Here is a 14,207-nt window from a genome sequence, read left to right as displayed (position 1 = left end):
TCAGCAAGCTCCTTATATTGTAGCCTTAATGCATAAGAGAGGTGCTTGTAGCTCCCAATTCCTGATAGTTTTATTCTAAAGAGAAAACCAAATTCTCATTTGAATGTTTGGTTCTGTATTTCAAGTGTCTCTAAGATTTGAATCAATCAGTCTCCTGCTTGTTGTGCCTCAGTAACTGTGATCTGAATACTGGTCACCTTGCCAGTAAAAGAAATGTTTGTTAGCTTATAAATCTGCGTATTTATTTGAGCTCTGAAGAACAGGTTGAATTACGGAGTCAAAAACCTTTAAGATTGAGTCCAGCCATATACTTAGTAACCCCAGCACTGCTAAGTCCATGACTCCATCGCGTTCCTCAGTGCAACATCTACAGGTCATTTAATACCTGTAGGGATGGTGACACAACCACTTCCCTGGGCAGCCTGTTCTAGTGCTGGACAATCCTTTTGGTGAAAAGCTTTTCCTAATATCCAATTGAAACCTGCCCTGGTGCAACTTGAGGCCATTTCCTCTTGTCCTATTTCTTGTCTCTTGGGAAAAGAGACTTCCCCCCACGTGGCTACAGCCTCCTTTTATGTAGTTGTGGAGAGCAATAAGGTCTCCCTTGAGCTTCCTTTCCTCTGGACTAAATAGCATTTTTTATATGTAATTATTAGAGAAATGGGGAGAAAATCTTTGCTTTTTTTTAGTCAAAAACCTTTTGCTCTGAAATACTCAGTTAACAGTTGAAATTTAGTAAGTCTGTGACTTAGTTTTTCAGTCAAGTTTGGCTTTGCTGTGTGATAAAGAATACTTAGAAAAATATTTTCTCCTTTGAAATAAGGACAAGGAAAAGTTACATAGCCTGGAAATATGTTAAGATGTTATTGTTATGTAATCTTTTCCTCTGACTCAAAGACTTTAAAGAATGCTGTCTTGATTTAATATGCACTGCAAATATGTCCCTTCTCTTTAGTCAGCATTAAAAACCCCCAAGTTAGATGCTTGTAATTAGTCACAGAAGTTCACAGGCAGGAGGGCAGTATTAGATGTGGGGTTCATGTTTAACCTGGGAGAAGAGTATTACTCACTCTTTTCCTTTTCATCCCTGGAGGTCAGTGCCCACTCTAAATTTGTTGTGAGCTGTCGTTAATTCTGTTGCACTCACACTACTGAGAACCTAAAGTTCTCGACTAGAAGAACGAAGCAGTAGATGAACGAGGTGATGCTGCACTGCAGTAAATAGTTCATTGTCTAAATAGTCTGTAATGAAACCTTTCTCTCCTTTGTGCAGTCTGGAGCAAAAGCACTCCACCTGCTCCAGACAACGGTACGTCCGCCTGGGGTGAGCCAAACGAAACCAGTCCCGGGTGGGGTGAGGTGGATGATACAGGAGCATCGACTACAGGCTGGGGGAATGCACCTTCCAACGCCCCGAATGCCATGAAATCTAGTGAGTACATCCCCATTCCAGTTCCTTTGCAATTGCCCTGCAGATTTTTAGTGTTTGGCCTTTTGACATAGATCACCTGTGGAGATGTTATCTGAGGCTTGAAAGCAGTTGTTGAATGTTACTGGAGGATTTTGATGGATGAGTATTAAGTGTTTGTAAATTACTGAAATTTTGTCTTTAAGGTAGTAAAAAATGTCCTAACTAAGCAATTAAATGGGCAGCTCTTCTTCTGGAAGTGCTGAAACACTCTGAGTAAGGTAATGTGTATTTTTCTCTTTCTCTGGGTGCCTGCTTGTTACACAATAAGTCACCTTTTCTGATCATATCAGGAAAAGGAATGCACAGTATTGATAAATTCCACTGTGCAGGCCATTACATGGTCATCTATGATTAGATAATGCAACTTGGCTTTGAATGGATATTTTTAATTGTGCAAGTGAGAAAAATTTTAACTCTTGAAAACTGCACTTCGTGGTCAAACCTAAATGCCTACAGCAATGTCTTTAATGAATCAGATATTGGAATATTTTCCAAATTTGCTTCAAAGTTAAAATTTTGCTATATTAAGAGTTCTCGTGGATATTATTCTTGATGATGTAAACTATTTGTATAATTTTTATTTCAGTCTTCTGAGGGGAAATAAAAACAAACAAAGTCAATGTTATTGCCAAAGTCAGTAACATTTGGATATGAAGTTTCCTGTAGGAACTACTGATGATACACAAGTGTTACTGAACTTGACTGATGATTCCCACTGTAACACTGTTTCCAGCCTAGAAGTTGCTTTGGCAACATGTAATTGTTTGGAATTAAGTGTTGTGTGGATAGTATGCTCTTGTGTCATTCTCCCTTCCTCCCACCCCAATTAAATAATTTGGCCATTTCTGAAACAAAAAAGCTTTGCTTCCTTGGTGTCATCACTATAGCAGGCTTGTGTGGATGACAGGCTTCCCCTGCCTGCCACACAGACTTGGCACTTTTAAGGATGCTAGGCTGATTTTAGATAGATGTCTTCTTTCTTCTGTAAAAACACTCGTGAATATGACCAAAACAAGAATTTCTGAAACTGATCCATTGAAAATGCTGTTGATTTGTTAATGCTTAATACAGTCTTTTAGGACTACGCATGCTCTGTCACTTACCCCAACTGGTCTGTATGTGTGCCATAACCAACGAACTGCAATGTACACGTGCTGTTCTGTATGTTGGCTGTACCCAGCTCTAGGGCAAAATCTAGTGACAGGATACAGACTACCTGTGATTGGAAAAGGAAAAAAGTCAGTTTGGAGCCAAAGAAAAAAGCATAGATTATTCTCCACATGTTCAAACAAGTAGATTTATGTAGTTCTACCAGCATTGCATAAGAATGTTGTGGCAGAAGTAGGAATAAATTCAGTTTTCTGTAATATCTTCTTTTTTTTTTCTTTTTTTTTTGTGTCTTGAAAATTTAATTTGTGTACTATAGGTGTTGGTACCTCCTTACTGAATAAATGCCAAAAAACAAAGCAGGTATCATACAGACAAGTGATCTTTACATTACTGTCCAGGTTCATGTTCAAGAATCTTAGACCTGAGAGTTGTCAGTGCAGAAAAATAATCTATGGTCATGTAGTTAAAATCAGTATCATAGTATATATTTAAGCACTCTCACCAGAAATAAATTAAAGCTTCAGGGACTGCCCAGTATAACTTTCCCAGATTATGTTATTGACTCTGCAGTCATAATCATTAAATGTAGCCTTTTCTGTGTAACTAGCATGATTAAAGGGTCAAGAGGTAGATTTTTTGCACTTGGACCAGTATGTTTCATAAGCAACCCTCAGTTTTAGTACCTAAATGAATAGACTTTCAAAAGCTGTTTCCTGTGAAGTATCTGAGGGCTTACTTATGATGCATTTTAAAGTCTCTCTTAAACCACCCTAAAATGCTGCTGTACTTTTTTTCGTTATGATCAGGGTAGAGATCCCGATGATAGACTAATTACAATTCCTGCTTTTTTTCTATATCTAGACTTTCTGGTATGTATGTTGATGTTCTTATTTCTGATTTTCACATTCAAACCCCAGACAATTAAAGAATTAGGTATTGCAAGAGTGATGATGATGATGGAAATTTTTTTAAAGGAGATAAATGCTAAATAAATAAATATGGGACTAAATGTGCAGAATGAAGTTAGAGCAGGAAGAAAAGTTGGATAGTGGACAGGATGAGGATTTGGGCTCCTGATGGCTTTTTAGTAAAGGTTAGAATTCCAAGTCACATGACAATGCTAGAGAGTAACAGGAAGAAGCCAAGAGGGAAAAGTCTAAACCAATGAAGTGGTTGTGGCTTTCTGGTATACTTTAACAACTCTGCTAATATGTCTCTTTAGTGACACTATTAGTAACAGAATTTCAAGTAGAGGAATTTTTTTTTTTTTTGCATTAAACTACTTTTGGTGTTTGTACCAGAGGGCAATGTCAGGTCCTTGCCTTCAGATTCTACTTAGCTGTTGTTCCTAAAAGTTGTTTGTTTCTGTAATTTTGTGAAGGAGGGTAGGACAAGGGAAGTAGTTAGCATTTTGAAGTGAGAAGGAAAATAAGTAATAAACTTCCTGAACCAGAGTCTTCAGCAGCCCTGGTTTTTGAGTGTGCTTTGAAGGCTTCCATTTGCACTTGAAAATAATACATTGCCTTTTAAATGCAGCTGTATCTGTATAAGAGGTCCTGATTTTTATTATATCTTTAAAGGTTTGACGTTTCTTTAAAATAGTTGCAAAACATGACACACGAACATGCCACCAAATCTCTTGGGTCTTGGGATTCGTGCACAAGTTTTTACAGCTGTTAGAGTGAAGACACATTTTTAAATTTTTTTTTTAAGTTCCTTTGGGATTCTGATGATCTCAGCTAATCTTGCAGTGTCACATCACCAGCTGCATGGTATTGTAGACTGCTTTTGAGCTTTTTTTTCTTTTTCTAAAGGTTCTAAATCTATGCAAGATGGCTGGGGAGAGAGTGATGGGCCAGTGACAGGAACACGTCATTCCAGCTGGGAAGAGGAGGAGGAGGGAGGAGTCTGGAACACAGCAGGCTCTCAGGGAAGCAGTTCCTCCCACAACTCAACAAGCTGGGGGCAAGGAGGAAAGAAAACACAAATGAAGGTAAAATGCTTGAATGATTCATAACTACTGTGTTGTCTGAAAAGTCTGACTGATAGGTTAGAGCATTATGTAGTTATTTTTTAAAGAAGGTTTTGCAGAGTTACAGAAATGTGCTCCTTAAAATAGTGTAAAAAAGGGGTGGTTTCTGGATTTGCTTTAATATATTACACCTGTTATGACTAATAAATTTTCCAGTAAGTGTCAAATTCTTTTGGTTTGTAAGCTGCAGAGCCATTACTAAATGAAAATAAGTATCCCAAGGCTATTTCTCTTCTCTTGCTGACACATCTTTCAGTGTTAGGCTGCTGCTGTTGTTCTTGCATAGCCTGCTGAAGTTTGGATTCCACAGTTCCTTTGGCTCATGCACTTCTTATTTCTAAGTGTTGGATTTATGTCTGACTTAAGTTTGTTGTTATTGACATTTGGCCTCAAACAGGAGCAGCAGCTTGGCTTTAGTCCTGAGTAAATTTCTTTCTAAGACTTGTTTGCATTAAAGTTCTCTAGTACAGTAACACTTGTTTCTCATGAAATAGGTAGGGCAGACTCAAAAGGCAAGGCAGAGCAGTTTCCTAAGACGTGGAAATACTGTTGGTGACATGGTAGGGAATTCTACAATTCCTATTTTGCAGAAATTATTCTCAGGGACTCTTTCATTGTTTAAAACTTTTTTTATTTTAATCACTAAAACAACTGAAAAATTTCTTCACTGTTGAACTGTGCTAATGTTGGTTTTGATAATCTGTAAATTACACTAAGGCCAAGTAGAGAGCCTGGTCAAGCACAGTCCCAGTGCAAGAGACACCATGCTAAAGGGAAGAAAGCCAAGGAAGAAGTCTTCCTCTGTATACACTGGATTAAAGAATGTATTAAACTGTAACAGAGGGAAAAATAAACTATGTTCACTAAGCTTTTCAGATTGCAGAATGAAATTGAAGGTGTGATAAACATTCTACATGACAGTGTTCATAGCAGTCAGCAATTGTACGAGACAGAGTATTTGGTAAATGTTTCCAAACATGCAAATACTTCAGTAATTTTTTCAGGAGATTAATTTCTCTGATACCAGAATTTTCATTTTACAAATTACGTGTCTCAAGGATAAAAGAGAATTTAAGAAATCAAGAAGTTTCTGAAAAATACTCTTGACTTTTTTTTTTTTTTCCCAGTGCGCATTAAAAGGAGGAAACAGTGATTCATGGATGAACCCTTTATCCAAACAGTTTTCAAATATGGGCTTGCTAGTAAGTAAATTTTTTTAAAAGAAAGTCCAACTTTGTGAAAAAGCTGTAAGCTTTAAGTAAGTCAAAAGATCAGCTGTTTCACAGTTACTTATCTGTGTTTGCTGTGCTGGCATGTTGATTGTAACTCCTGTAATAGCTGGCTCAGAACAGCTTCTCAGAGAAAAAAACAACTCTACTTTGATTTTTCAAGTTACTCTATGATAACTCTTGTTCTGAGGGTTGCAGTTTCTTTGCAAGTAATAGGTTTGGGAGGGGGATGTGTGTTTTCTTGTATTGTTTGTTTTTATTGGGGGGGGTTGTTGCTTTTTGGTGTGGGGTGGGTTTTTTTGGGTTTTTTTTGTTTTGGGTTTTTTAATTTTATTTTCATAGCATGCAGTCTAGAGCACTCGAGATAGAGGCTCCTGCCTGTAGTGTCAGACATCTGTGATTAGTCCAGGTTATTAATTCTGAATCTCAGCCACCTATCAGAAAAGGAGATTTACAGCCCTGTGTCTGTCTTGGCTGAAGTTACATTTGAAGTACTGTGCAGAGGGTCTTTTTAGAACAAAAAGGGCTCATTCTGAATCCATGAGTAAAGATTGCTTGGTAAAGTGAGAAAATAAGTATCAGATCATCGAGAAAAAGAGAGCTGTAAGGGGAAGTATTTAAAAAATAATTACATATAATTTTTTTAGGAACTTCTGACAAGCTGATTTGTAAAATATTTTGTAGAATATTGTACTAGTTGTCATCCTGTGAAGCAGGAATAATAATGTAATGCTGGCTTGCAAAAGATAATAATACAGTTCGTGTAAAAAGTCCAGGACTGCAGTTGCCACTGACATGATTAGGACTAGTTTGCAGTGTCTTTTGGCTCCCAAGCTCTAATTCAGCTTGCTAGATGCTTCTGAAGGCTATGGGAGCACCCTGTCCCAGACTGCCAACTGGAGAATCTTGTGGCCACTCTTTTCAGTGTTTTGTCCCTCAACCACAGGAACACAAGGACAGAAGTTCACTTCATGGAGCAGCCCTGTCTCTGTCTGTCTCCATGGCATGTGTTCATCTGTCTGTTTTCATGTGGGTAAACTTCTCACCTACAGCTTTAGGGGCTTGAGGCAAGGTGTGTCCAGGCTGAGATCAGAAATCCTTGTGTTCAGTTTTAGTTTAAAGTAAAACTTTCATTGGCACAAGCGTGTTCTTTCTGCATTCCACCTTTCTGAAATATTTCTCAGCATTGCATAGAAGTCTGAACTGAATTGTTTTGTTTTTTTCCCCAGAGTCAAACTGATGACATTCCAGGCAGTAAGATGGACTTGTCTGTAGGTGCGTATATTTTAATTTCAATGCGCTTGAAATGTGAGATCACATGTAGTATTTTTATGAGGATGACATGCTGTACTTTGGAAGGGTTTCATCCTTACTTTTAGCATTCCTGATAATAGAAGGGTAGAGTAAAAAGTGTCCTCTGTCTTGTCTGTGAGCTTTGGTGTGCAAGACTGTGATGTATACTTGTACAGAGCAGAGCTATAACTTGAGGCAGAGACACCTTTTAAGACTGTTTTAATCTTTGTAGTTTGTGTTCATTGTTACTGTTTCAAGAAAGTGAAAATCTTTTTCATTTGGTGGAAGAGGATTGTTTTCCCTCATGCCAGTGGGACATCCCATTTACTACAGCTTCCTGGAGGGGATATGAGGGGAAAAAATTATTTTCCATTATTGATTTCTTCAGTTGCTTGCCTCAGGCTATTACAAATTACTTGTCAGTAGAACTAGATTTTATGTTCTGGATGCCTTCACCTCAGTTGCTACACAGCTTAAGCACCATGGGCTGTGTGGTCACAAAGGTAGAGCTGTGGTAGTCAAGACTTGGATCTGATAACAGCTCTGGGTTTGGTATCCTAATGCACTCCAGACAGATGCAATGTCTCTCAGCTTAGAATCCATTGCATTCTTAAAATGTCTATCACACTTCATAGGGGATTCAGTAGTTCATTTTTCCCAAAGTTGGATTTAGTTATGAGGTAGGCTTGTTCTTCAACTGGTTTTTAGTCAAGATTACAACATAACCAGGTTTTTCTGACAGATAACTGCCAGCATGATGTTTTTCTAGTTTGTGTATAAATGCACAGAGTTAAATCTGTGCTTGGAGACCTCGTATGTCAAAGAAAACTTTGGCTTAGGTATGCTTGGGGCACCTTGGCTCTAATCATCATGCACTGTCAGTAACAGTTACCACACTGATCTCAGTGTCCTTGTTTAAAGAGTGTGTCCCCTTTTATTTCAAGTGCTAGAGCAATACTTTTATTTACTGACCAAGACAGAAAAGAGATGGATCAATAACATGCCTGGGGTTCATGTACTTCATTTTCTATCAAATCTCCTAAATTGGTAGCTTATCTTTTTTGAAAATAGGATATAACTTCTTTTTTCCCATTGAAGTATCTCCTGTGCTCTAAGTTCTGAGATACGAAGTTTGCCACCGTAAAGTAGCTTGTCAGAACCACTTAATATTTTGTATTTTCCTGTCTCCTGTTTGACAATCACCTTTGTGTATTTTTTAATATATTAGTTAAAACCTCTGCAAATCAGGAAATTCTCAAACCACCTGTAAATACTGAGAAATTTATTTTAAATTTCTGTTGACTCAAATGCAATTCATGCAGCTGGCTATTGTAAATACATTACAAAGCTGTAACTTGATGTAGCATTCAGATGAAACACCTCAATATCTAAGTGCATGTGCTAGCTCAATAAGCTTGCACTATGTAAATTTAAGGCAGAGGTATAAGATCAGTGTTTTAAAACGTTTTTGTGGTCAAGCAGAAAAGGTTTGAAATGGTCTTCTCCATCTGGGTTACCCCACATGTTGAATCTCTTGTTGGCAAATGTTTTGGATAACTTTACTCAGCAGCAGTTTCTGTCTCCTACTTCCCAGTGGAGGATCATAGGATATAATTCTGCATGGAATTCAGGGGTTTTTTTTCTTTTTTTTTAAGCTCTGTGCATGTGGTGGGGGAGATGGACTTAAAAGACGTTTTTTTTCTGCACTAGGAGAGTGTATGTCATCTTCCAAGCCCTTGTTTGATTTTGCATTTTTCACAACTGTTAATTGAGAAATCCAAGAATTGATAGGGTCTTCTTTTATGAAGATGATTGAACTTTTAACCTGTTCTATGTTTCTGCATGTAGGGAATTTGGGGCTTCATGTTTATTCATGCACAAATGTTTTTGCCTACTGCAGAGGGTAATTCAGACTTTTCAGATTTTAACAGTTGTCTTGTATTACATAACGTAAAGCTATTCTTTAGCCACCTGCATTATTTATAACTTTAGTTGACAAGTGCAAAAGACAGGACTCACACAACAGGTTTCAAGGTTGCATTAGAATTTTCTATGAATGGGATAAAGGAATGCAATCATCTGTCTCAATGAGGCCTTTGTTTATATTGAAGTTTAAGCAGCTGCCTCAGCACTAAGTGACATGCATATCTGTGCTTGAAGCCTTCAAATGTGCTCTTTTAATGCTCTGTGTGTTTTACAAGGCATCATTCAGTAATGTTTGAGGAGTTGATTGGATCATCGGGATAACTGGAGAGACAGAAGGGTGTTTCTGTGGCTTAGTCATCTTGTGTTGGCATTGACCCAGTTTCATTTCAGACAGTGATGCAACTGTGCCTCGCTTTCAGTTTCTTTTCAAGCAGCTAATGGCCACGGCTTCCTGTGTGGAATTAAAAGCACAGGAGCCTTTTGGTAGCACATTGCTGGCATTGTGTGCGGTGGCTTGATGTAGGTATTGACAGCATTGAGCTGTGTGTGACACTTTGTGACTTTGCAGAGCCAGTTGTAGCTTTTTAGGATGTGTTAGAAAGGGATCAGAGCATCACAAGCTCATCCAGGTCAGTATGACTCCAGTTACAAGCTAAGATAGGTAGGTGATTTGTCAACTGTTTTGTGATAAATGGTATTGAAGGCATCTGAGAGGATGAAGCTGGATCAACTTTGAAAGCTGTGGGGGTAAGAAAAACCCATGTAATTAGTGGTCAGTTTCATACCTTCTTGGCAGTAGTATATCTATGAATATTACTAGATTGGGATTGGACATTAAGAAGAGATGCTGGATTTGGGAAGGTTTTTTAAGGAACACTGTTTTGAAGGTATTAGAGTGATTAGCTGCTTGCTCTGTTTGATAAAGGTTTAGTGTTTTGCCAGTGGTAGGGTTAGGTTATCTATCACTAACTTCCTTTGGAAAAGTCATAGATTTTCTTTTTAATTGTACTGACATTTTTTTAAAACAGTTCTTGGAAAGACCATCTGTCCTACTAACTAAACAGTATTCTTTAAAACTAAAAATACCAGTAAAGCTCATTGCTGTCACATCCATATTTTAAAATGAAGATGTTTTCCATCTAGTTCAACATAGCAATGTGCATCTGATGGCTTACAGGTGCCACATATGACCAAAAAATTTGTTCCTTGGTAGCAGTTTAGTGTGTAAGGTAGAAAACTTCTTCTGGTCAGCTCTTGGCTGTGGTAAAGCTTACAGGGAAAGTTAATGTCTTGTTCACTGTGTATGTTTCAGTTTGGTTATATGTTATTGACATCTCTTCATATTCTGCCAGATCACTCACTAAACAATGGCAGGAGAGTTCAGGGGGTGTCTGGGAAGTGTCTCTGTTACTGGTTGTGTTGTGTACAGGCTGAGGGAGATTGGTTGTCTGTCTGAAGTTACAATGTACTGGTTGATCTCGTGTAACTGTGGGAGACTTGACTGAATTATGTGCATGTGACCAAATTTTTCAAAGCCTCTCAAAGAATTTCTCAATATCAAACCCAGTAAAGACCTAGTAGAATACATAGAGAACTTAAAGAATGGTCTTTCTACATAGTGAATGCCTATAAAAGTGCAAGTTTTGGAAGACATTGATAACTAGGTATTAATTACTATAATTGGTTGAAATCCATATGTTTATATCTATACATAAATTGTGGGAAATACTTCACATTAAACTCTACAAAGTAAATTGGCTTGTTCAGTGTTAAATAAAACCTCCTACGTTAATTTTTCAACACTTTCAATACCAACTGTAACTATGCTAAATTGTAAGACAGATGTAATTTATATCCTGATCTTAAAGATTATTTCTTTGGCTGCAAACTCACTGTCATGAAACATGGTAGAGATTATTTGCACTAATTTCCTCTTTTTTTACAGGTGGTCTCCCAGATAAGAAGTTTGAGGTAGATAAACGAGCCATGAATCTCGGGGATTTTAATGACATGATGAGAAAGGATCGATCTGGGTTCCGTCCACCTAATTCCAAAGACATGGGAACCACAGATAGTGGGCCTTATTTTGAGAAGGTGAGAGAAATATCTGTAGATATATTGGTATCAGTCTCTATGTTCAAGGTGCCAGTTTTTACCCTACTTGTCTGGAGGTGCTAAAAATTCAATAACCCTGAATGAGCTCAGTAATAAAAGGTGTGGGGGAGTTATAGTTGTAGAATGAATGTGTGTGTAAAACAGGTGTGAGGTGTGCATAGACAAACTAACTGGGGAGAATGAGTCTTTTTATTCTAGAATAGACTGCTTTTGATATGGACAGAAATTCCTTTTGTTTTTCTTGGAAGGGTAAACTAGTAGCAGTGAAATTCATTATAGGTTTCATCATGATGATTCTTTTGGCTCTAACTACAGCCATCTACTGTAAAAAAAATGGTTTAGATCTAAGTAAATACAAGTAATCACAGTCTTCCAAATTTTTTTCTCCTTTCATGTCTTGCATTTATTGGAAACACCCTTTTAAATTCCACAACCCCTTATGCTGTATGTCCATGTACTGTAAGCTTCTGTATGACATCTGTTTCTCTGTGACATCTGTTGTATGTTATGGTAGTGTTTCTTTCATATTCTTGCCTATTTTAAACAGAAGCTTTCACTGTTATTATCAAATATTAATTGCTTCAAATTATGAATTGGAGAATGTCCAATAGATTCAGAATGCTCTAGGGTTGGGGTTTTTTTTAATACATTTTATCACATGTAAAATGGAAGATAAATTTGGTTTAAAAATTCTGAAGGCGTGTTAACTGTCAAGGAATTTTTTAACTCCTCCATTTTGATATAACAAGCCAAAAAGCAGTTTTGTCAACTCCCTCTGGTGGCATAATTAATAAATACCATGAGTAAAGCTAATGCGTTTCCTAACAAATTATTCTCGTAGGTGTGTGCTAACGTTAGGAATTCATTCAATATTTGTTTGTTTCTGTTGTGGTAATAGCCACTCTCAGAAACAAATTTCATGAGAGTTCAAAATGTATTTTTAAGAAGAAAACGTAGGAATTTATCAATTATCTCCTTGGACCAAAATCTTAATTGTCAAGTGATCGTTTGAATCAGAAGTTTTGTCCTTGTAACTGCAATTACAAATTAACTTTGCTTCTTCCTAGTCACTCACAGTCCCTCTTTCTCTCCTCTTGCATTCTGTTGCTTCACTAACCAACTCCTGCTGTTGGCTAACTGCTGCTTCAGCTGACTTTGCCTTTCTCCAATCAAGATGGGTGCCTTGGGGATGAGGCTCCCTGCTCTCCCTTCTCCCCTTCTCCCAGCTACAAGCTGTCTCCCTCTGGTTCCACACTATCCAACGTCGGCCTTGGGGCAATCGGCTCAGGGCTCAGTCCCCAAAACTTCGCTGCTAGACAAGTAAGCAGGCCACCTTATAAGATGCATTGTTATAAGGCTGCAACCTGGGCTTAATCCTGGTTAGTTGGTTGCTTGCATTTGTTTTTCTGCTGAATAGATTAATATTGTTAATGGAAATGGCAGCTGTATCAGGCCATTGAGAATCAATCCACTGTGGTTTGTAGCATGAGAACATACTCTGGTTTTGTTGGCCTCTTCCTAAATCACAGTGCAACAGCAGGTAGATGGGACTTTCAGAAATTAAGAAGTTAGTGGCATCCTATGATTGCTGGTTTAATACCCACTTAGAGGTAGTTGATTTGCCTCATCAACCCCAACACTTAATTTTTTCAGACTCCACTCAATGACCTTGTATGTAGAAATGTGCCTGTAAAAAGTTGCAGTGATTTAGCATTGTACCTTTTCCCTTCTCCCTTCCTCACAGTCCAAAGTAAGGATTGATATAGTAGCCTTTAAAAACTCTTGAAGTGGCAATATTTTTGTGTACAGGGAAATGGTAGGGAAGGAATTAAGTGAATAATTGCAGTTTGGAAGAATTTCTGGCTATTGCATTTTGCATTGTTCCAGAAGGAATTATTTTAGGGCTACTATGAAATGAAAGAATAGTACCTAATTATTGCAACTGGTGTAGCTTACGTAGTCACATACCTAACATGATGGTGTTTCTTTGTGTTGTCTTTCTGTTTCTATGTGACACAGTGTTGAACATCAGATTAAGTCCAAAATTTGCAGGCATGTTGTTGATCTCAGTGTACAGAACTCTGTAGGGTTATAGAGAGGGCTGAAAGTGTAACTGCAGCTTCAAGGCCTCTCAAAAATTTTAATGTGTAGTTGACTCCAGCTGGCTCTTTCCAGAATAAAGCCTCTTGTCTTCTGGGGTTTTTTGTTTGTCTTCCTGCATGCTTAGGAGTTGCTTCTGAAGGAGAAGATACTTTAAGTGTAGGGGGATGCAGGTGAATGAGACAAACCATACTGCTGCTGGTATAGAAGCAAGAGGAGAGCAAGTGTGTTGTGTTTGAGCAAAATGATAGCACAGGATGCACAGTGTTATAGTAGGATTTATGAAATCCTGGTATATAAGGATAGGAAAGGTTATAGTGAAGGCCTGCATAATCTCAGTTTGGAAAAATGATGAAGTTATGTCGGGTGCAGCAATGGGCAGGCAGAATGGGGAATGATGGCTGAGGAGTGGAAAATACACTCTTCACAGCCCCAAGTATCTGAGGGTCACAGACATCCTAATACACAGCAGGAGATGGAAAATTCTGAGGGTCTTGAAACTGAAAGGACAAAATCATGCCACATAAGGGTGCTTTGGAGTATGAGCTTCAGCTTTTAGAAGCAAGATAGTATGGCCCTTAGTGTAGGAGACTGTTCATAACATTTCTTGTCACTTTTTTTGAAAAATGGTACCAAAAAAAGTCTGCTCGAGAGGCTGAAATTGTGAAACGTAATCACAAATTTTCTTTGGTCTTTTCATGCATTTGGATTTATTACAGAAGTTGCTAATAAATCAGTAAACACTTCTCATTAAAAAACTCAAACAGCAAGTATTCTTGTGTTAGAAAATAAATCACTGGAAGAAAAAAACCCTACAATTTGTCTTCTCACTTGAAAATTTTCTTCCAATTTATGAGAGTAAAGGGGAAGGAAAATATCCAAATCCCGAATGTTGAAATTTTCATAGCAGAAGGAAAATTTTAATACTATT

General features: G+C 37.8%; 1 protein-coding gene across 14 annotated transcripts in view; it reads left to right on the top strand.

The window, feature by feature from the left end:
• TNRC6B (trinucleotide repeat containing adaptor 6B) overlaps positions 1–14,207 on the top strand; it is a 132,538-nt gene that overhangs the window by 90,511 nt on the left and 27,820 nt on the right. For 8 of the 14 annotated variants that reach the window (XM_085048699.1, XM_085048695.1, XM_085048694.1 and 5 more), the window contains 7 exons: positions 1,274–1,432; positions 4,396–4,574; positions 5,108–5,173; positions 5,741–5,815; positions 7,072–7,117; positions 11,007–11,155; positions 12,326–12,496. In XM_085048699.1, coding sequence (XP_084904825.1) covers positions 1,274–1,432; positions 4,396–4,574; positions 5,108–5,173; positions 5,741–5,815; positions 7,072–7,117; positions 11,007–11,155; positions 12,326–12,496 — 845 coding nt within the window. The remainder of the gene's footprint in view (positions 1–1,273; positions 1,433–4,395; positions 4,575–5,107; positions 5,174–5,740; positions 5,816–7,071; positions 7,118–11,006; positions 11,156–12,325; positions 12,497–14,207) is intronic. The other 6 variants (XM_085048690.1, XM_085048693.1, XM_085048702.1 and 3 more) reach the window with 3 other exon arrangements.

The sequence above is a fragment of the Lichenostomus cassidix genome, chromosome 1Aa, assembly GCF_008360975.1.
Source record: "Lichenostomus cassidix isolate B80296 chromosome 1Aa, HeHo_3.0, whole genome shotgun sequence".
NCBI lineage: Eukaryota > Metazoa > Chordata > Aves > Passeriformes > Meliphagidae > Lichenostomus > Lichenostomus cassidix.
The sequence above is the reverse complement of the archived record's forward strand: the minus strand, read 5'-3'. Positions and strand labels throughout refer to the sequence as shown.